The sequence below is a fragment of the Schistocerca nitens genome, chromosome 2 (assembly GCF_023898315.1).
Source record: "Schistocerca nitens isolate TAMUIC-IGC-003100 chromosome 2, iqSchNite1.1, whole genome shotgun sequence".
In the NCBI taxonomy this organism is placed as follows: Eukaryota; Metazoa; Arthropoda; class Insecta; order Orthoptera; family Acrididae; genus Schistocerca; species Schistocerca nitens.
This window is the reverse complement of record NC_064615.1, coordinates 1,011,506,369-1,011,529,855: the sequence shown is the minus strand read 5'-3', so window position 1 is coordinate 1,011,529,855 and position 23,487 is coordinate 1,011,506,369. Positions and strand designations below refer to the sequence as shown.

Genomic DNA, 23,487 nt, shown 5'->3' with positions numbered 1-23,487 from the left:
GATTTCGAGTCTCGGTCGGGCACACAGTTTTAATCTGCCAGGAAGTTTCATATCAGCGCACACTCCGCTGCAGAGTGAAAATCTCATTCTGGAAACATCCCCCAGGCTGTGGCTAAGCCATGTCTCCGCAATATCCTTTCTTTCAGGAGTGCTAGTTCTGCAAGGTTCGCAGGAGAGCTTCTGTAAAGTTTGGAAGGTAGGAGACGAGGTACTGGCAGAAGTGAAGCTGTGAGTACCGAGCGTGAGTCGTGCTTCGGTAGCTCAGTTGGTAGAGCACTTGCCCGTGAAAGGCAAAGGTCCCGAGTTCGAGTCTCGGTCGGGCACACAGTTTTAATCTGCCAGGAAGTTTCAAATCAGAATCTCTGGAGGAAAGGTGGCATTCTTTTTTGGAAACACTATTGGGAAAATTTAGAGAACCGGCATTTGAAACTGACTGCCGAATGATTCTGCTCCTGCCAACATACATCACACATAAGGACCATGAGAACAAGTTGTTTTCCCTTGCTCTATTTGCTAGTGGAACAGGAGGGGAAATGACAAGTAGTGGTACAGGGTATCCTCCGCCACGCACCTTATGGTGGCTTGCAGAGCGTCTATGTAGATGTATCTATGTTTCTATCAAAGAAAACACAATCTTCTTTAAGGTTACTTTATTTTTGTATGGTTGTCAAGGGACCTCTGAAATATATACATATACAGAACTTTTAAAATACACAAACTATAGTGACAAGCATAAGCACATACATTTAATAACAGGTAGGGATATGTACAATCATTCTTGTATAATTGATGTGACAAAGCTCTGTATATCTCACAGCAGTCAACTTTCTGCATCAGCTTTAGAACCTTTTTCTTGTTATACAAACAGAAAAATAATTCTGTAATGCTGCATACTGCACTTCCAGTAAAATATAGGTCCAGAAGCTGAACCATGTTCTTTTGTTCACTTCTTAGTGAAAAACAAACACTGTCCAGCATTCCAAGCAAAATTATTTCTTTATTGTTCCACTATAACAGGACTGTTTCTGTTACCAATCTCACACTGTAGTGCACCCAATATACACATTATCTTAAAGCACTTTGTATCGAGCCTTGTTCATAAGATGATGTGCTGAGCTCTGTAATTTTAGAAGTTCCTCCTTAATGAGCCTGGTAATCTCAATCTTCGCCTTTGATACAGCGAGCTCATTTGTGCTTTCAATTGCCAGGTACAGCTTACGTTCACCTTCTGGGGGTGATTTGCCCGGGGGATAATAGGTACCTCGTACTGTGATGCCAGCCTCGGAATATTCACTTATTTGTGCTAGTGCCTCCTGGAAAAAAAATTAATTTAAAATTAGTTTTGTGCTTAATAACACACACTAATAGGAAATGATGATCTGCAACAGTGTATTACAATAAGTTGTTGAGAAAAATGTAAGTGGAAGCATTAGTCTAGGTGTTTCAGCAACAGAACATTGTGATTAGAACTCAGAATATACTGACATTACCGTGATCAAAATCTAATATTCAGTGTACTGTATTTTTGATGTACTGAAGATTTTAATAAAAAAAGAAAACCAATAGTTTGAATTAAAATATTAACTGATAAATTTCACGCAGTGAGTGAGTAAAGATTGGTTAAGAACTGTAAACTGATATTCAGTACACTTCTCAACAAATTTTACTGGCAGAAGTGATTTCTTATATTTCTCAATTATTTACCACAAAATGATGGTCTTGAAAAGCTTAAATTTTCTTTGTTGCAATAAGAGAGATGACTGACAATATTTATTTATTCATTTGTTGCTTATTCAGCCCGACCAAATTAGGGCCTTAAGGCCTTCTCTTACATCTGACCAGGAACAACTCACACAAAAAATACTAAGTAGCAATCAAAATAATAATAATAATAATTTGCATTATTAACAAAATAATAAATGGTAATAATAACATTAATAATGAAGATAAAATAATGGGTGATATTAATTAGTTCTTGGATAACAAATTCAATGATGATGATTTGCATTATAAATAAAAAATAATAATTACAGATTCCATGATAAAGTGATGCAAACAACAGAACTTGTAGTATTACCATTTGAAATGCCAATTTTTGAGCAACTGTTAAAGAAGTTATAGGTACAAGAAATTTTAAGGTGAAGACACCTTGTATATGAAGAATGATAAGTAAATGTTCTTGGAAAGTAAAAATCAGCAACAGAGAATACGAAGAAACAAAATCAATAATTTGAAATCTATAGGCAGGATGACAAATCCAGCATGACTCAATGTTAGACAGATGCTTTTATGTTTTTGCAAGAAGCATTATACTCTTGGTACATATTTAAACAAGGCTTTTTTAATGCTAAGTAAGAAAAAATAAGTTAAAGTGATTCTCATATAATTAGAAAGCAGCAAAAAAGAACAATTAGTGTGGTCAGTATAATGCACATGATCTCACTGCCTACAGTACAAGAACTAGTTAATTAGAAATATATGCACTTCCAAACAGATTTCAATATATTCTGAACCAAAGCATATCAGCTCTTTATTTCCACAAAAACTGAGATGGCCTACATGCTTTTCTTGGTGCAAAACGGTATATCATGACAACAGGAAAGGATAAAACACAAAAAAATAATGCTGAGGCAATTTGCCACAGGAAAAGCCTGTAAATGGAATCCTGCTATTCAAGATTAGTTCAACAACAGCCAGCATCATCATAAATATTAGAACAGAACTATTACAACTGATAATTGCAAATGTTGTGTTATCTCTCAAACTGAAGAACTTGAAGAATCATACTAACACACATGTACAGGGACAGTTTACCTTGGATGTGACTCTCCATCTTGCTTGTTGTGGGAAGTCATTAATTTCCAATTCTTCTTCATACTTGCGGAATGTTTCAACTTGATCTTCATCACCTTTGTCATCTTCTTCTTTCGGCTGGTAATTCAGTTTTGTGTTCAGTTTGGCAGCCAGCTGTTCTGCTACAGTCTTGGCCTAATAAACAGTATATTAAAAGCAAGTATCAGACAGCAGCTTCACAGAACTGAGTTTGTAGGCAGAAAATCAGAATAAGTAGCATTGAGGATGTTTAAAGAGGAAGAGGTGGCAGTTGCAAAATAGCTATTGGCGCACTCAATATAATGCTTACAAGTTAACTAGTTGTTCAGTGGTCTCTCAAAAGAATGAAATGCTAATGCATTGGCTTTTGACAAATGTCTGGAGCAACAAAGACTATTTCTTACAAAGCATTTTATTTAAATACAGGCCAAATCACAATTATTTTGTGTGAAAATTGGTAACATAAAGCAAATGGATGGACTGACGACAAATAAAATTCAAATACTAATGTATGTATAATTACTAGAATGATTACCAAGATAAAGTATTAAGTACTAGCTAAAATATTTTATTGAATGAAGCACTATAAATCAATGCATGATCTTCTGAGGTGCACCCCCACAGAAAAATATAACTAAAATTGAACTATGGGAGGAAAATGCAGTGATCTTTTTTGTTAAACCAAACTTCAGTTAATTTTTCCTTTATTATCTAATGACAAACATCTAACGGCAGTGTACTTTCACACTGAGAATCTTCATGAAACTTGTAGAATGTACTGAACAAGAATTGCTTGAATATTAATATGTGAATATTCTATCCTATAATTCTCAGGTTACAGTCATAGAAATTAAGTCCTCTGTACAAAGGTCAGTAAGAACACAAAGAGAATCTGCACACGGATGATAAATAGATTTTTCATTCTGTGTACTACATCCAATAAAGAGTACAGACTTGCCTAGTGCACCTCATACCACAGATCTACACATGTGGTGATTGTACGTAGCTGTGAAAGTGACCATGCCCACTGCAATTCACACAGATAGAAATGTGAGAAATAGTCATGTGAAAAATTCAACACAGATTTGTCACATGCTATGGATAAGATGCCAATATGAAAGTTCACACTAACTGAACAATATGTGAACAAATGTTCATGATGCTGAAACATTAAGGAAGGTGTCTTGGTTGAACACGATATAAAGGCAAGATGCGGTAGTTATTTGGAGATGATGAGGCTTACTGAGCATAGATTAACATGGAGAGCTGCATCAAAAAGTCTGAATACTGAAAACAACTACAACAAGGTACCTGAAACATCTCACAGTAACAACAATCACAAGAAAAACCTCAGTGTTTCAGTTGACTATGTTTGGAAGTAAATGCATGGATGAGGCAAATTCAAACTCTTTATCTGTAATACTAGTAACAACTCTTAGTATGTAGGACAAAATACTTGTTTATTTTTTGAATGATTATTGTACAACTGTCAGAGTGTTTTTAGGAACTTAAAACATTAAAATCTGGGATGCCTTGTACATATGCATACCTTAAGAGCCATGAGCACTTCTTCATATTTAATGCAATGAAACAAATCCCTTCTAATGCAAGCTCTTTGCTTTCCATATTTTTAGCAGTGGTAGTATGGACCAAAACAAGAAGAAAATGTCCACTAAACATGAGCAAATCTTAGGAGCTATGAGCACTTGTTCATCTTTGCTACTGTGAAACATACATAGCTCTTCTACTGAACAAATGCTCATAGCTTTCATGGTATGCACTTTAGAGCCCATATTTACTAGGATTTTTTTTTCTTGTTTTGATCCATACTACTCTCAAAATATGGAAAGCAAAGAGCTTGCATCAGAAATGATTTGTTTCACAGTATTAAAGATGATGAATTGCTCATACCTTTTAAGGTACGTTTTCAGAGCCCATATTTACTAGACTTTTTTGCTTTGCATGATCGGTAGTTCCTGTCATATCCTTGAACACTGACCATTCCTCCTGGGACACAACGTATGAGTTTCATTCAAATGAAACCTAGTCAGTGCATCTACACCTTTGCCTTACACATAAGGTGGCACCATGTAACTGCAGGTATGGTGGTGCCATCTACTGGTAGTGAGACTGACGCTTGCCCACCGTTTGATATCGCATAGCGCCAGTGTGGTTTCACACCGAAGAGAAGGTGGTCACACAAGTTATTGTCCACTACTTAACATGCAGGTGAGTAAGCAAGAACAACAAGGAGTGATTCAATTTTTGGTGGTGGAGGGAATTGGAGGCCGTGAAATGTATCGACGGATGAAGGCTGAATATAGTGAGTACAGTCCGAGTTGTTCAATTGTTGTGGAATGGTGGAAACGATTCCTTGAAGGGCGCAAGTCACTGGAAGACGATGCACATCCTGGACATGCTCATCGTGTCATCGCACCAGAAATGGTTGTGGAACTGAATATTTTAGTCTTGGACAACCACAGAATCACCATGGACAAGATCCATCGGTTCCTGGGTATTAGCATGAGCACCATCTACACCATAATGCATCAACATTTGAACTTACAAAACATCTTGCAATCACCTACCTACAACCTGACACAATGCACTCCCAACATCTCTTCCATATCAAGCATGAGAGAGATGCATGGATGGTACTTCATTAATTTTATTCCAATATACCTCTAGTTTTTTATCTTTAATGCATAAGGAAGAGAAACAGATTGCTGTCATCGTAGAAGTTTCTCAGAGTAAATATGAAAAACGTTTTACTTCAAATATACGCTTAGCAGATGTGAAACAGGACATTATACAATTCCCTAGACAACTAATAAGTCTCCAAACAGTTCTCAAATAAATATATGTCAAGAGAATCTGTAATAATGATGTATAATGTGATCACACGCAATGAAACAAGTAATTATTTTTGCAGTGATGTGTGTGTGTACTTTCAGAATACTTGGTGTGTGTGTGTGTGTGTGTGTGTGTGTGTGTCTACATAAGGCTACCACAGCTATACTTGGCGTCAGTTCTCCTCTATGTGTATTGCTACAGCTCTTTGGGTGCAAAATTGGTTCCTGCTAAATGTTCCTTAAATACTATGTTCGAGTTGCTTCCATGGAATAAAGTTGAGTTCACTCTACTGTTTGTGTTGTACTTATACCTAATTACAATATGACTGGTGATGAGCGTGGTCCTCTGCTTATTCTCATTATGGCTGACGGTGTTACAGACAGGACATGTTACGTTGGTTGTTTGAACAGCAACAATCATTCATCATGGCATTGCACCACCAATCACAGGTGCTGGATAATCAAACTCAGGTATTTCAATCACTGGCTTCTGTTTTGTCTAGCCGGCAAGTTGCTCAGTCTGTGGTGCCTGCCGTTTTGCCTTTGTGGCCCCCACAGTTTATCCACCTCCTCTTTTCCCTACATACAAGGGGTCTGTTGAGGAATGGGACACATACAAGAAATGTCTTTGACAACACTTTCAAGTTTTGGGATTACTGACACTGTTTTATGTCATGCCTCATTCCTTTCATGGATATCACCAAGAATGTATCAAGGCCTGTGTCATCTTGCCCCTTCCCAAGATCCATCTTCTTTAATGTTTGACTAAATGTGTGAACTTCTTTCAAAGTACTATCATAAGCGCACCCATGTTATTGCATCCCTCACTGAGTTTCACTGCTGTAGGAATCAAACACATCAATCCTATCAACCATGGGCGGCTGAACTCCTTGGGTTAAGTCGTCATCGTCATTTTGTGTCTGATAAGCAAAAGAAGCTGTGTGGTGATCAGATGGTGAGAGATGCTACCATTCGTTTAGCACCAGATTGTGAGGTGCGAGTGTGTGCCCTCCAGTGTGAAAATCCATCCTTCTCTGAGGTTTTAGCCATTGCACAGTCATTTGAGGTGTCACAAGCTGTGGGTAATCAAATTGAGAGATGGCGAGAAGTTTCAGCAATCCAACCCACTCCTCCACATCAAGCTTCAGATAGTTGGCAGGGGGGAGAAGACACGTTCGTGATGGTCCGTACACAATCAAAGTGTCAAGGTGGCTGACCTTGCTCCCAGCAGCAGGTACACCAACAATGTAAACAGGCCAGTAAACAGCAACATATGCCTTCCATGCTCCCGTCCTGCCCTTATTGCTCCATTAACCGTGAACACTGACTGCCCCAAGTGCTGCGCTACCTGTCATAATTGCAACAAAAACAGTCACATTGCTTCAGTTTGTAATGAAAAATTCAGCACAATGATCCTGATGCAGATATGGACATAAACACAGTATCGACTATTTCCATAACGCCAAACAAGCTTTTCATTGATGTTATGGTTTTTTATAAAGTTCTGCACATGCAAGTGGATATAGAAGCTCCAATAATCTTGTGAAATTCACAAACTTATATGGACTTGGGCACCTCTCCGCTATTCTCTTTGTCACAAAAGTTAGTAAATTACAATAAACAGAGTATTCCTATTCTCGGCCAATTGTCTGTCTCAGTGACCTACAAATCAGTAGTCGAGTCACATACATTTTTTGTTGTAAGTAACACACACTGGGAGAATCTTTTTGAATTAGATGCTTTTACGTTGTTTGGTTTTACCTCCTCAGATGAACTGAATTTAGTGTCTGAACAACCGTATACACAGTTAGAAACATTATGCTCTGAATTTTCCTCTTTGTTGCCTTCTGGATGGGGGTGTGCCAACAACTTTCAAGCACACGTTATCATGAAAACTTCTGCTCAGCCTCATTTTTTCTGGATCAGTCCGATTCCAGTGTCACCCAGAGAACAAGTCAAAGATGAATTAGATCGGCTCACGGAATCAGGCATTGTTTGGCCTATTGCATCAAGTGAATGGGCTAACCCTTGTTGTAGCAAAGAAACGGTCGGGCTGGTTATTCCTCTGTGGCGATTTTAAAGTTTCTGTGAATGCACAATCTATTGTAGATACATACCCGATACCGCACCCAGATAAATTCTTTGCAAAGTTGTCACAAGGTTAATATTTCTCAAAAATAGATTTGTCAGATGTCTATTTACAGCTCCATTTAGATGAAGAGTCACAACCTATGTTAATTGTCAATACCCCTTTTGTATTGTACCAATAGTTGTGATCGCCTTTTAGAGTTGCCACTGCTCCCACAATTTCTCAAAATTTTTTTGAACAACTTACAGCATCTGTGCCAGGCTGACCAAATTATTTGCATGACATTGTAGTTTCCATTGCCTCCACTGATGAACATTTACAAACTCCCTGTACTCTTTTTTTTCTGTCCTCTGTGGCTGGGTTGAATTGTCATTTAGAAAATGTCAATTTTTTCAACCTTCTATCATTTATCTTGGGTTTGAAGTTTCTCACAAGGATCTAAAACCCCTGCATCAACATGTTTTTGCTACTGTGTTGCTCCCCTGCCCTACAGCAGTCAAAGAACTTTGCAGCCATTACACGCATTGCTGTGCAAAGGGACTCCATTTCACCGGTCGCTGGCTTGTGAAACCGTGTTTTCCACCCTTAAGACCATGTTACAGTCTGCACCAACCAGGCCCACACTTGGTCCTTGCAGTGGACGTTTCACAGTACGGGTAGGGGGCGGTAATGGCTCATAGATATCCTGATGGCTCTTTGATCTATTGCTTATGCCTAAAAAATGCTGACTCCTGCTCAAACTAGGTATTCTCAGATGAAAAAGGTTGCTTTGGCCATTGTATATCCTGTGAAGAAATTCCATGTTTTTCACTATGGTACCAAATTCGATCCAGTCACCCGTCACAAGTCATTGGTTTCCTTATTCAGTCCTCCTGTGTCATTACCAGATAAACTGGAACATCACATTTAACATTGGGCTCTTTTCCTTTTGTGTTACAACTACGAGATTCATTTCCACCCTACAAATCAACATGCAAATGCCGATGCTTTGTCCTCCCTGCCAGGCAGTCTGGACCCAGGATTTGATCAGGAGGAATTGCTTTGTTTCTACCTTGATGTCAGTGCACAACAGACAGTTGATTGTTTCCCTGTAACCAAAACATGGACCATGAAGGTTATAGTTTTGGATCCTGTTTTGCGAAAGATCATAATATTCATACAATATGGTTGACGGATTCATCACCTTCTGGTGTGTCCAACCCCCTCTGTAATTATTACACATTTCAACATCAACTCTCTGTGCGTTGTTCTGCTTTTAGACGTGGAACATGTGACCCCTCTGGTAGTGATCCCCTCGGTGCTCATTTGGAGGTTCTCCATTTATTACAAGCAGATCATGGGGCCATGTCATGCACAACAGCGTTGGCCCGTCGAGACATGTTTTGGCCTGGCTTGGACAATGACATTATCCGGCAGGTTGCCTCCTGTTCACAGAGTGCAGTGTACCAAGCAGCTCCACAAGCATCGTCATCTCCTTTGCTGATGCTGTCACATGCATGGGACCATATATATGTGGATTTTGCTGGCCCCTTTCTGAATGCTTATTAGCTGTTGGTGGTCGACACATATTCTTATTTTCTGTATGTCATTCATTGTGTTTCCACATCCACAACAGCTACAGGCACAGCCTTGTCCAAACTTTTTTCACTTATAAGCTCACCCTTGATGATAGTGTCCAACAATGGTCCACAATTTTCATCGCAAGAGTTTGCGGCATTTTGCTATTCCCGTGATGTACATCACATCCTCACCCCACCATTCCATCAGCAATCTAACAGTGAGGCAGAATGCCTAGTGTGAATATTAAAAACTCAGATGAAAATGTATATTGCCACTTCTTCATCCAACACTGCCTTAGATCAGTTCCTCTCATTGTACCATTTCACGCGGTTCTGCAAGAAGAGCCTGGCACAGCTCCTCCACAGGTGCCAGCCGACAACGCTGCTACATCTCCTGTGTGCTCCAACTGGACATCAATCCATGCAGCCACTGCGTCTCTCATAGCCTGGTGTGGCTGTCTAGGCACGTGGTTTTGGGCATCGTCCTAAATGGATTCCAGCTGTCATCATCAGATGCCCTGGGTGGCGTCTCTGTGACATCCTCACAGAGGACAGTCTCTGCTCAAGGTAACACAATTAGCTTCACGGTCACGTGAATGGGCAGGCACCCCCTAATGTCACACCATTGCCTCTGAGCCCATCCACATGGGAGTCAGATCACCTGCTGCTGCCGGTTCTCCACTCCCATGCAGTTTAGGGCGTCCATCATCAGTGGCCAAACCAGCAGCTCTTCTATTGCTTCCGACACCATTGTCAGGAATTCCATCACCTGTTCTTGAGCAACTGCTGATACCAGTACCATTAGCACTGCAAGCACCATCACCAGAGCTGATGCCCGAGGTTGACATAGAAACAGCCCTGAAGTCATATGGTTTGGCACGGGAAAGTGGTCACAGAAAGTTTCCGTGCCCAAAGCACTTCATCTTCATACTATATGCTCCTGTTGCAGCACGCCATCTCAGCCTGAGCACAGCAGACGAGGAGGACAGCATGGACGTCTCAAGAATCTGTGACCTCCATAAGAGGGGAGGAATGCAGTGATGCATGTGCACACTTTCAAAAGACCGCATGTGTGGCAGTGCTATGTCATCTGTAGACTGCAGAGGGTGCATCAGGTGTGTGTGTGTGTGTGTGTGTGTGTGTGTGTGTGTGTGTGTGTGTGTGTGAGAGAGAGAGAGAGAGAGAGAGAGAGAGATGACAGTCAGAGCCCGCCTGGGTCCCAGTCTCTACATGTATAGCTACAGCTCTTTGTGTACGTAATTGGTTCCTGTTTAATGTTACTTAAATAACATGTTCAAGTTATTAATGCTTCGGTGAAATACAGTTGTGTTGAGTCTACTGGTCGTATTGTACTTATACCTAATTGTTGCTGGTAAGAACAGAATGCATAAATTTTATGGGTTGGCATCTCTTTACAACAGTCATTAGTTATACGGCAAAGATGACAAAAAATAAATTCAGCCGCAAGGATTTATAAAATATCATTTCACATTACTGGTATGGAACAAATAACAATACAAAAACACAATCCAACATCATGGAAAGAGTAGAATAATCTATAATTACAAAGAAAGAGATGGGAGAAAGAGAGTTGACGAAAGGTAGGTACACAGATATGAAAGAGAGAGAGAGAGAGAGAGAGAGAGAGAGAGAGAGAGAGAGAGAGAGAGCGCGATGGGCGTGAGAGTGGCCCAAGATGTATTACCGTGATAAGTGGCTGTGATCCACCCCCCTTCAGAATAGCTTCAGCAGCTTGTTGTGTGGCCCCCTTGGCCTCAGCTCCCAAGTTCTTAGCCATGTTGATGCGGGATGCTAATCTTCTAGCCAATTCCAACTTATCAGTTGCTGTGGGTCCCATTTGCCCAGGCAATACTGTAAAAAAGAGAAATTAATAAATGAACTGTTTACAGCTGTCAGATACTGAAAATAAGCAGATAAAAACACGTAAATGCATGAGCCAAGTAACACTACAAGGACGCAGAGAGGAAATAAATGTTAAATAATGTAACAGAGGTTGAAAATCACTTCAGTTGTAAATTACTTTGTTTTCACTGGAAATAGCAAAAGACGGGAGATAATTTTCACATGCCGCAACACACATAAAAACAAAAAACAATTTTTTTTTCTAAAAAGTTTTAAAAACTTTTAAATAACATTTCGAAACTGCCAGTTGGGCTAGGTGCTGTGAAACCTATGTCAATGCACAAGTGGCACCAGACAGTACTATGGACCACTGCCTGGGTAGGGAATATATACAAATTATATCACGACACTTACGCTGTGCTGTGGTCCCCCCGAGTGCCACATGTGTGCTGCCTATGAGCACAGAATGGGGAGTAGCGGATGCGAACAAGGAGGCAAATTGGTAAACCAGTGTGGCAAAAGTGCTGCCATCTATTGATGGAGAGAAGAACATGGGCCCACTAGCCCGGCCATTCACAATTTGAATTTATTGATTTACATTTAAAATGAAGGAAAAGCAAAAAATTACATAAAAAATACATGATATAAGTTAAAAGTGCATTATACATAGTGAAGGAGCATATTGAACAGGTCAGTCGAGAACAGTGGTAAAAATGAGTGGAAGGTGCGATATAAAATTATTGTATAAACTGTAAAGCGCAATGAAACTTTCCTTTTACATGAGTGGCAAACAAGTTTTAAATTTAGTGGGGATATATAAGTGGCAACGTGGAACAACGCGCCACAGTCATCAGTTAAAAGAACATGCACATGTGCCTCTCCTATTTACAAGCTTTCGTTACTGATCAACAAGGAAAGCAGTGAAACCTTACAGTCTATACTGTCAAAAAGTAATATGCCAATTAATAGCTAGCAGCGATAGCATTAAAAGGATACATTAAAAGTGGGGTCAATTTAAAACTGCTAACTAACAGTCGACAATTAATCGAGACTTACATTAGATAAGACCTGAGACACACTTTACATCATGAAAGGTAAATTTTTAATTAGTGGGGGCACAGATAATGCCACAGTACTATAATGTGCCATAGTCGTAGGATGAAATGAAAACATGCAACTTTTATTAAGAGAGGACAATTTTACAGCTATATAAAATGAACTGGGTGGACCTTGCGGACCTCACTATAGAAAACAGGCATATGCTGTACATTCGTTTAGCCTATTGAAGGCCATAAAAAAACACTGACCCGATAAAAAATAGTATACATGTATGGTGTACAGTAATCAGAGACCAGAAAGAGAAGGAAATGAGGCTGGATGCTGCTTCAGAAAAGAAAAGTTATTCAGCAGGACTGCATGCTTAAGCACAGTTTGCTCGTTCAAAATGCCAGACAGATCACAGCAAATGCTGTGGATGATTTCTATTTCTTCTAAAATGTTTAAAATCAAGCCCTTACATTGAATATGTATAATCCTGCAATTTGTGTTTATATTTGAAATGGAATGGTTATGATCCTTCAAGTGGTTAGTGAAAGCGGATTTGGAATTGCTAATATCCTGATGCTCTCTGAACCGTATGCTAAAGGAACGGCCAGTTTGGCCTATGTATGCGGAAGGGCACTCACTACACTGGATGCAATAGATGCTCGATTGTGCGTAGTGGTTGTCTTCTCTGGTTTCGTGGTGCTTCAATAGGTGCCCAACCTTATGCAGGGTGTAGAAGACGGGTATAACCCCCCTCTTTCCTAAGCCATTTGCCAATCCTGTCAGATATAACACCTACATATGGGATCCAGCAAATTTTTTTTTTAGTGTTATCATTATTAGTAGATGACAGGGTAATCCCTTACAGATCGTTGGAAGCGCCTTTCGATTGCATTTGCTGATGAGCGTAGAATGTCAGATCCCTTAATCGGGCAGGTAGGTTAGAAAATTTAAAAAGGGAAATGGATAGGTTAAAGTTAGATACAGTGGGAATTAGTGAAGTTCGGTGGCAGGAGGAACAAGACTTTTGGTCAGGCGAATACAGGATCATAAATACAAAATCAAATAGGGGTAATGCAGGAGTAGCTTTAATAATGAATAGGAAAATAGGAGTGTGGGTAAGCTACTACAAACGGCATAGTGAACGCATTATTGTGGCCTAGGTAGATACGAAGCCCATGCCTACTACAGTAGTACAAGTTTATATGCCAACTAGCTTTGCAGATGACGAAGAAATTGAAGAAATGTGTGATGAAATCAAAGAAATTATTCAGATAGTGAAGGGAGAAGAAAATTTAATAGTGATGGGTGACTGGAATTCGGTAGTAAGAAAAGGGAGAGAAGGAAACGTAGTAGGTGAATATGGATTGGGGGTAAGAAATGAAAGAGGAAGCCGCCTGGTAGAATTTTGCACAGAGCATACCTTGATCATAGCTAACACTTGGTTCAAGAATCATGAAAGGAGGTTGTATACATGGAAGAAGTCTGGAGATACTGACAGGTTTCAGATAGATTATATAATGGTAAGACAGAGATTTAGGAACCAGGTTTTAAATTGTAAGACATTTCCAGGGGCAGAGGTGGACTCTGACCACAATCTATTGGTTATGAACTGTAGATTAAAACTGAAGAAACTGCAAAAATGTGGGAATTTAAGGAGATGGGACCTCAATAAACTGACTAAACCAGAGGTTGTACAGAGTTTCAGGGAGAGCATAAGGGAACAATGGATAGGAATGGGGGAAAGAAATAAAGTAGAAGAAGAAGAATGGGTAACTTTGAGAGATGAAGTAGTGAAGGCAACAGAGATTCAAATATGTAAAAAGACGAGGGCTAGTAGGAATCCTTGGGTGACAGAAGAAATACTGAATTTAATTGATGAAAGGAGAAAATATAAAAATGCAGTAGATGAAGCAGGAAAAAAGAATACAAACGTCTCAAAAATGAGATTGACAGGAAGTGCAAAATGGCTAAGCAGGGATGGCTAGAGGATAAATGTAAGGATGTAGAGGCTTATCTCACTAGAGATAAGATAGATACTGCCTACAGGAAAATTAGAGAGACCTTTGGAGAAAAGAGAACCACTTGTATGAATATCAAGAGCTCAGATTGAAACCCAGTTCTAAGCAAAGAAGGGAAAGCAGAAAGGTGGAAGGAGTATATAGATGGTCTATACAAGGGCGATGTACTTGAGGACAATATTATGGAAATGGAAGAGGATGTAGATGAAGATGAAATGGGAGATACGATACTGCGTGAAGAGTTTGACAGAGCACTGAAAGATCTGAGTCAAAACAAGGCCCCGGGAGTAGACAACATTCCATTAGAACTACTGTATTTACTCGAATATAAGCCGCACTTTTTTTCCAGTTTTTGTAATCCAAAAAACCGCCTGCGGCTTAGAATCGAGTGCAAAGCAAGCGGAAGATCTGAAAAATGTTGGTGGGTGCCGCCACAACTAACTTCTGCCGTCGAATATATGTAGCGCTACACAGGCATGGTTTGTAGGTACAAAGATAAATACTGGCGCCTAAACCTCTGCGTCAGTAAATAAATTAAAAAAAAAAGTGGAAGACGAGCTTTTTTTCCTCCGCCCCGAGTTTCGACCACTGTATTTTCATACATTATCCAAATAAGTAAATACACATTCCATATTGTTCATCTTCGAATGTAGCAGCATTTCAATGTAATACAAGACTGTTTGGGATGTTTGGCAATATGGCCAACTCTACATTCTGAATTTTTTCTTACCTGTGAGAAGAGATGGTTGCTAATAGGAAATTATATGAATTGTGAATCACATGCAGTATTCTCTTCACCATAAGAATAATACGAATATAAACATTTTGAGATGTATTGTTTCGTGTTTGCTGCTATCTCATTTAAATCCCGTCTGCTTAATAAACTACGAAACTAGAGAGAGACAACAGCAAATGTTGAAGAATATACATATCATGTCATGTTTATATTCATATTATTCTTACGCCTAATAGTGATACAGTCAGAAATGAATCACGGGAATTTACTAGATTTTAAAATCTAAGATGACTCTAATTTCTGTGCAGAATGCAATGTACTAAAGAAGCGCCTGCAAAGATTTTCAAACGGAGAAAAATTTTCGCTACCGTATTTACTCGAATATAAGCCGCACTCGAATCTAAGCCGCACCTGAAAAATGAGACTCGAAATCAAGGAAAAAAAATTTCCCGAATCTAAGCCGCACCTGAAATTTGAGACTCGAAATTCAAGGGGAGTGAAGAGGTTTAGGCCGCACCTCCAAATCGAAACAAAGTTGGTCCTTTGTAATATGAGACACAATTTAGGTCGAATGAATGACGATACAGCTACAGTAGTTTGGTTCGAGTCGTAAGCTTAGCAGTTAAGCTTTACCAGGTAGCCATTGCTATGCGTCAGGCGCTCCGTCCGTATTTATACGGGTACTCTCCCTTTTTCACGTGCTTCGTCTGGTTTGAATCTATTGCTTATTTTGCTTCGATCTGACAAGTGCCGTTTTCTTTGTTATAGGTGTTTACGTCACTCTAAGCTGAAAATGCATTACTGTACTGTGTCATGCATTGTTTGTCGCATTCTGATAGTGCGTGTTTACGGAAAGTCGCCGCTCGCGGCATGGCTTGCTTTTGTGCGCGCTAATGCCGCTAACAATTAAAAAAAAAAAGAGAGAGAGGAATCGTCTCATTAGCGAAACAATGGCAAGAGACTGCTATTTGTTGTTACTTACACTGCTGTTACTTTGATAATGATCAACAAGAACCAAATAATAGACTGCGTATGATAGGACATGTTCTGAACAAGAGTTTAGCGAAAATTTTTCTCCGTTTGAAAATCTTTGCGGCCGCTTCTTTAGTACATCAAATTCTGCACAGAAATTAGTCATCTTCGATTTGAAAATCTAGTCAGTTGCCGTGCTTCATTTCTGACTGTATCACTTAATACGAATATAAACATGACACGATACATATTCCACGTTTCCTGTTGTCTCACTCCAGTTTCGTAGTTTATTAGGTAGGCAAGATTTAAATGAGATAGCAGCAAACACAAAAGAAAACATGGCAAAATGTTTATATTCGTATTATTCTTATGGTGAAGAGAATACTGCATGTGATTCACAATTCATAAAAGTTCCTATTAGCAACCATCTCTTGTCATAGGTAGGAAAAATTTCAGAACGTAGAGTTGGCCATATTGACAAACATCCCAAACAGTCTTGCCAGTCGGATTTTCGTAGTACATTGAAATTCTGCTACATTCGAAGATGAACAATACGGAGTTTGTATTTACTTCGTTGGATAATGTATGAAAATGCAGTGGTCGAAACTCGGGGCGGAGAAAAAAAGCTCGTCTTCCACCTTTTTTTTAAAAAAAAAAAAAAAAAATTGTTTACTGACGCAGAGGTTTTGGCGCCAGTATTTATCTTTGTGCCTACAAACCATGCCTGTGTAGCGCTACATATATCCGACGGCAGAAGTTAGTTGTGGCGGCACCTACCAACATTTTTCAGAACTCCTGCTTGCTTTGCACTCGATTCTAAGCCGCAGGCGGTTTTTTGGATTACAAAAACCGGAAAAAAAGTGCGGCTTAGATTCGAGTAAATACGGTAAACTCTCATTCAGAACATTTTCTATCATACGCAGTCTATTATTTGGTTCTTGTTGATCATTATCACAGAAAGCAACAGTGTAAGTAACAATAAATAGCAGTCTCTTGTCATTGTTTCGCTAACGAGACACTCCTCTCTTTTTTATTTATTTTTTAACTGTAAGCGGCAGTAGCACGCACAAAAGCAGGCCGTAAACAGGCACTATCAGAATGTGACAAACAATGCATGACACAGTACAGTAATGCATTTTCAGCTTAGAATAATGTAAACACCTATAACAAAGAAAACGGCGCTTATCAGATCAAAGAAAAATAAGCAATCAGTTCAAACCAGATGAAGCACGTGAAAAAAGAAGGGTATCCGTATAAATACGGATGGAGCGCCTGACGCAAGCAATGGCTACCTGGTAAAGCTTAACTGCTAAGCTTACGACTCGAACCAAACTAATGTAGCTGTATCATCATTCATTCGACCTAAATTGTGTCTCATATTACAATGGACTAACTTTGTTTCGATTTGGAGATGCGGCCTAAAACTTTTCTCTCCACTTGAATTTCGAGTCTCAAATTTTAGGTGCGGCTTAGATTCAGGAAAATTGTTTTTCCTTGATTTCGAGTCTCATTTTTCAGGTGCGGCTTAGATTCGAGTGTGGCTTAGATTCGAGTAACGGTACTGACGGTCTTAGGACAGCCAGTCCTGACAAAACTCTACCATCTGCTGAACAAGATGTAGGAGACAGGCAAAATACTCGCCGACTTCAAGAAGAATATAATAATTCCAATCCCAAAGAAAGCAGGTGTTGACAGATGTGAAAATTACCGAACAATCAGATTAATAAGTCACAGCTGCAAAATATTAATGCTAGTAGTAGCTGACCTCGGGGAAGATCAGTTGGATTCCGTAGAAGTATTGGAACACGTGAGGCAATACTGATCTTACGACTTATCTTAGAAGCTAGATTAAGGCAAGGCAAACCTACGTTTCTAGCATTTGTAGACTTACAGAAAGCTTTCGACAATGCTGACTGGAATACTCTGTTTCAAATTCTGAAGGTGGCAGGGGTAAAATACAGGGAGCGAAAGGCTATTTACAATTTGTACAGAAACCAGATGGCAGTTATAAGAGTCAAGGGACATGAAAGGGAAGCAGTGGTCGGGAAGGGAGTGAGACAAGGTTGTAGCCTATCCCCGATGTTATTCAATCCGTATACTGAGCAAGCAGTAAAGGAAACAAAATAAAAATTTGGAGTAGGAATTAAAATCCATGGAGAATAAATAAAAACTTTGAGGTTCGCCGATGACATTGTAATTCTGTCAGATACAGCAAAGGACTTGGAAGAGCAGTTGAACGGAATGGATAGTGTCTTGAAAGGAGGATATAAGATGAACATCAACAGAAGCAAAACGAGGATAATGGAATGTAGTCGAATTAATTCGGGTGATGCTGAGGGAATTAGATTAGGAAATGAGACACTTAAAGTAGTTAAGGAGTTTTGCTATTTGGGGAGCAAAATAACTGATGATGGGCGAAGTAGAGAGGATATAAAATGTAGACTGGCAATGGCAAGGAAAGCGTTTCTGAAGAAGAGAATATAGATTTAAGTGTCAGGAAGTCATTTCTGAAAGTAATTGTATGGAGTGTTGCCATGTATGGAAGTGAAACATGGATGATAAACAGTTTAGACAAGAAGAGAATAGAAGCTTTCGAAATGCGGTGCTACAGCAGAATGCTGAAGATTAGATGGGTAGATCACATAACTAATGAGGAGGTATTGAATAGAATTGGAGAGAAGAGAAGTTTGTGGCACAACTTGACTAGGAGAAGGGATCGGTTGTTAGGACATGTTCTGAGGCATCAAGGGATCACCAATTTAGTACTGGAGGGCAGCGAGGAGGGTAAAAATCGTAGAGGGAGACCAAAAGATGAATACACTAATCAGATTCAAAAGGATGTAGGTTGCCGTAGGTACTGGGAGATGAAGAAGCTTGCACAGGATAGAGTAGTACGGAGAGCTGCATCAAACCAGTCTCGGAACTGGAGGCCACAACAACAACAACAACAATGAAGAACATCAACAACATTTGTCTGGTAGCCATTAGCATGCGCTATGAATTTAATGGTATCCAACTCGCACTGGTAATTTTCTTTTGAGAGAGGGACTCGGGCCGCGTGGTAAAGCATAGCATGAAGAGCTGCCATTTTTTGCTGCTTTGGGTGAACTGAAGAGCAATGAATAATAGAAACAGTCATAGTTGGTTTTCTAAATATGTTGAAGTGAACATTAGTGTTCTGTAACAAAATTTCCAGATATAAAAATGGGAGTGTAAAGCCAGAGTGGTATTCTATAGTACACTGAATCTTGGGGGGCATTTTGTTAAAAGCCATGTTGAAAAAGTTGCAGCTGGGCATCGGTCCCATTATATGAAAGTATGATGTCATCGACATATCTTTTGTAGCATACTACTCTTTGAAGATGTTGTGGATGGGTTGAAAAAAAACTGATGTTCAACGTGATTGATGTAAACATTAGCTATTATACTGGCAATGGGAGATCCCACGGCTAACCCACCAGTTTGCCCATATATGGTGTCTTTGAAGACAAAGTAATCGTGGTCCAGGTCAATTCTGAGCAAATGAAGGAATTCATTAATTTTTTGTGGATCTAGATGAGAGAACATCCATAAGTTGGATTCAATAATAGGAATCACCTATTTAAAGGGAATATTTGTGTACATGATTACGATGTCGAGACTTGCTAGATTCATATCACTGGTTTCAGTTACATGATTGAGGTGTGTAATTAACTCATCTCTGTTCTTGATGGCATGATCATCATGGAACAAATAATGCTTACTGAGGAAACTGCAATTCCTTAGCCAATAAGTAATCTGGGGCATTAATAGTGTTGATGATTGGCCTTAGAGGGGCCTGTGGCTTATGAAGTTTCACAACGTCCCTGAAAGTCGGCGTCCTCGGATACATCGGTATTAAAGTTTTTTTAAGAAATGGGTGAATAACGCATCTGTTTCTTTAAGTGCCTTCTCAATTGGCATATTACTTTCTGACAGTATAGACCGTAAGGTTTCGCTGCTTTCCTTGATGATCAGTAACGAAAGCTTGTAAATAGGAGTGGCACATGTGCATGTTCTTTTAACTGATGACTGTGGCGCGTTGTTCCACGTTGCCACTTATATATCCCCACTAAATTTAAAACTTGTGTGCCACTCATGTAAAAGCAAAGTTTCATTGCGCTTTATAGTTTATACAATAATTTGATATCGCACCTTCCACTCATTTTCACCACCGTTCTGGACTGACCTGTTCAATATGCTCATTTACTATGCATAATCCACTTTTAACTTATATTGTGATTTTTTTTTTTTTTCGTTTTAAATGTCAACCATTAAATTCAAATTGTGAATGGCCGGGCTAGTGGCCCGGTGTTCTTCTCTCCGTCAACAGATGGCAGCACTTTTGCCACTCTGGTTTCCAATTTGCCTCCTCGTTCGCATCCGCTACACCCTGGTCTGCACTCACAGGCAGCACACTACACCCAGTACATTCGGTGCTCCAGGACCACAGCACAGCATAAGTGTCGTGATATTATTTGTATATATTCCCTACCTAAGCAGTCATCCATGGTACTGTCTGGTGCCACTTGCGCATTGACATAGGTTTCACAGCTACAAGTCCAACCGGTGATTTCAAAATGTTTTTTAAGATTTTTCAAAAAATTTTATGAAAAAATTTGTTTTTTGTTTTTTATGTGTGTTGCAGCATGTGAAAATTATCTCCCGTCTTTTGCTATTTAAAGTACGACACCTGAGGATGGGCTTATAACAGTCTGAAACCAGTTGTGTGAAAATAAAGTAATTTACAACTGAAGCACGGTTTCAACCTCTGCTATAATACTCAGTTGTGGATGTTCTTCCAACAGGATTGTTTGTTAAATGTAACAGATAATATAAAGAAGGCATATAATGCACCATAAAACAAAACACAGCTAAATGGCAGTGGTTTCCAACTAGTAAACATGGAAAAAGAATATTTGTAATGGTAAATAACACATGTACTGTTCTGCACACTTATTTTCCTTTCCCTCTCACTTTTTTCTCTTTGTTGACTGTCACTGTCAGTTACATTTTATAAATAAACTGGAAGCCGTCTTGACCGCATAAATTTTTTAATGTGGTGACCAGTTTCGATCTTATTATAAGATCATCTTCAGACCTACAATGAACCAGAATCGTTATAAATATATAAAGGACGAATCGTATACGTATTGATAAAACAGTAAACAATGTTGATATACCATAGATATCTGCCAGAGGCAGTGGCGCATGGCAACCCTCTTGCTTGTGGCTGATGGTATACTGCAACGTGAGAGACGCCAGCTGCTAATTAAATAATTGAAGCCCCGCCCTCCGTCTCTGACATAATGTCATGGATAGCCAATCACATAAGTTGCATTTCTGCCGCTTAAGAAAGTAATGTGGTAGTTACAATTAAGTCATTATTACCATCTGTAGAACTTATAAAACAAGTGAAAATCTTATAGCTTATAAAATATAGTGTGAAAAAGATAATTACTGCAACAAAATAGTGTGGCCCTCTATCATGTACTGTTATCGACCAAAGCAAAGATGATAACAAGGACACCACTCGAGTAACCATGGCTACCCACTAGTCTTACTAGGGCCAAAGAGGCTGTCTACGGGGAAGGCGTCCTGGTCGCTTTAAGGTTGCCAAGGAGACCCAATGAAGGTCGATCAGTACATGATATGGGTAAGTGGTATGGGCATGAGTTACAGTTACCATTAAAATTTTAACTAAAAGACATCTCATCAAAATAAATGTTACATCTAGAATGCGGCATCAGTAGGGGAATGTTACAGAAATTTATAAAGTAAGATCTATATTACAATTATGGTCATTGGTCTGCACAGAATGCAACATGATGCCTATCATGAGCGTAAAATTAATGACATTATGCCAATAAAGAATAGGTAAAAGCACTGTCTGGAAGGTCACGTCATGGGCGGACTAAATAATGTCTGTGGTAACCATAATGTTATATTGAAATATAGTGTTAATAAATATACCAATAACCACTGGCATAGCAGGGTAAGGGGAAAAAAAACCATCCCTTGTCAAATAGTAAAATACAGATAAGTGACATATAGCGTATACATAAGGCAAGAAAATTGACGGTGCACATACGCACTTAATCCAGCATAATATATGGTGAAACAACAGTCACAAGTTAATATACTACACAAAATATAAAGCATGATAATGTGATACTAAACATATTGAAGAGCAGAGGCACATTCGTCTGATGTAATGTCTATCCATATGATATGATAAAATACAATAGTTATGAACAAATGTGGTACGCAGTAGCGTAACAAACACAATTGGCAATAATTGTGTAGTAAGAAACTATTAAAAGGAATCGTTACAGCAGAGATATGGGTATCGTGATATCTATACTCATCCAGACTAATGGAACATCGTGAAATGGGAAGTATTTTAGAATAGTTCCTCAAACAGATCAAAGACATATTTTTCTCTGAAATTCATTTGTTCGTTAAGTAGAGTTTCTGGATTCTTTTTTCCGATGTATATAAATTTCCAGTTCTTCAAGGGTATTAAGCAAAAGTCCTTTAGGGATGGTATGCAAGATACTCATGTTGTTATTACTAGTCCCTTCAGAATGCTTATTTTGGTTAATGTGTTGCCCAAAGACAGATTTACTACGTGATGTACCAGTAGTATATTCATTATGCTATGCTATAAGTCACTTATCTGTGTTTTACTATTTGACAAGGAATGTTTTTCCCTACCCTGCTATGCCAGCGGTTACTGGTATATTTATTATTTCGATATAACATTATGGTTACCGCAGACTTTATTTCATCTGTCCATGATGTGACCCTCCAGACAGTGGTTTTATCTATTCTTTGTTGGCATAATGTCATTAATTTTACGCTCACGATAGCCATCACATTGCATTCTATGCAGACCAACAACAATAACGATAATATAGGTCTTATTTTATAAATTTCTGTAACATTCCACTACTGATATCGCATTCTAGATCTAACATTTATTTTGACAAGATGTCTTTTAATTAAAATTTTAATGGTAGCAGTAACTCATGTGCATACCACTAACCCATATCATGTACTGACCAACCTTCGTTGGGTCTCCCTGGCAACCTTAGAGGGACCACGACACTTTCCTCATAGACAGCCTCTTTGGCCCTAGTAAGACGAGAAGGTAGCCATGGTTACTCGAGTGGCGTCCTTGTTATCATCTTTGCTTTGGTCGATAAAAGTACGTGATAGAGGACCACACTATTTATTTCGCAGTAATTACCTTTTTCGCACTACATTTTATAAGCTATAAGATTTTCACTTGTTTTATAAGTTCTATAGATGGTAATAATGACGTAATTGCAACTGACACATTATTTTCTTAAGCGGCAGAAATTCAACTTACGTGATTGGCTATCCATGACATTATGCCAGAGACAGTGGGTGGGGCTTCAAGTATTTAATTAGCAGCTGGTGTATCTCACATTGCAGTACACCACCAGCCACAAGCAAGAGGGTTGCCATGCACCAC

At 39.1% G+C, this 23,487-nt stretch overlaps 1 protein-coding gene and 1 non-coding gene across 2 annotated transcripts in view; one reads left to right on the top strand and one right to left on the bottom strand.

Moving 5' to 3' along the window:
* Nucleotides 1–249: 249 nt before the first annotated feature.
* Nucleotides 250–324, top strand: Trnas-uga (transfer RNA serine (anticodon UGA)). Its single transcript has one exon. It is a non-coding gene; the product is annotated as a tRNA-Ser (tRNA).
* Nucleotides 325–635: 311 nt separating this feature from the next.
* LOC126237361 (probable ATP-dependent RNA helicase DDX46) overlaps nucleotides 636–23,487 on the bottom strand; it is a 165,510-nt gene continuing 142,658 nt past the window's right edge. The window contains exons 18-20 of the mRNA XM_049947429.1: nucleotides 11,038–11,204; nucleotides 2,815–2,988; nucleotides 636–1,313 (exon numbers count right to left, since the gene is read on the bottom strand). Coding sequence (XP_049803386.1) covers nucleotides 1,071–1,313; nucleotides 2,815–2,988; nucleotides 11,038–11,204 — 584 coding nt within the window. The 3' untranslated portion in view covers nucleotides 636–1,070. The remainder of the gene's footprint in view (nucleotides 1,314–2,814; nucleotides 2,989–11,037; nucleotides 11,205–23,487) is intronic.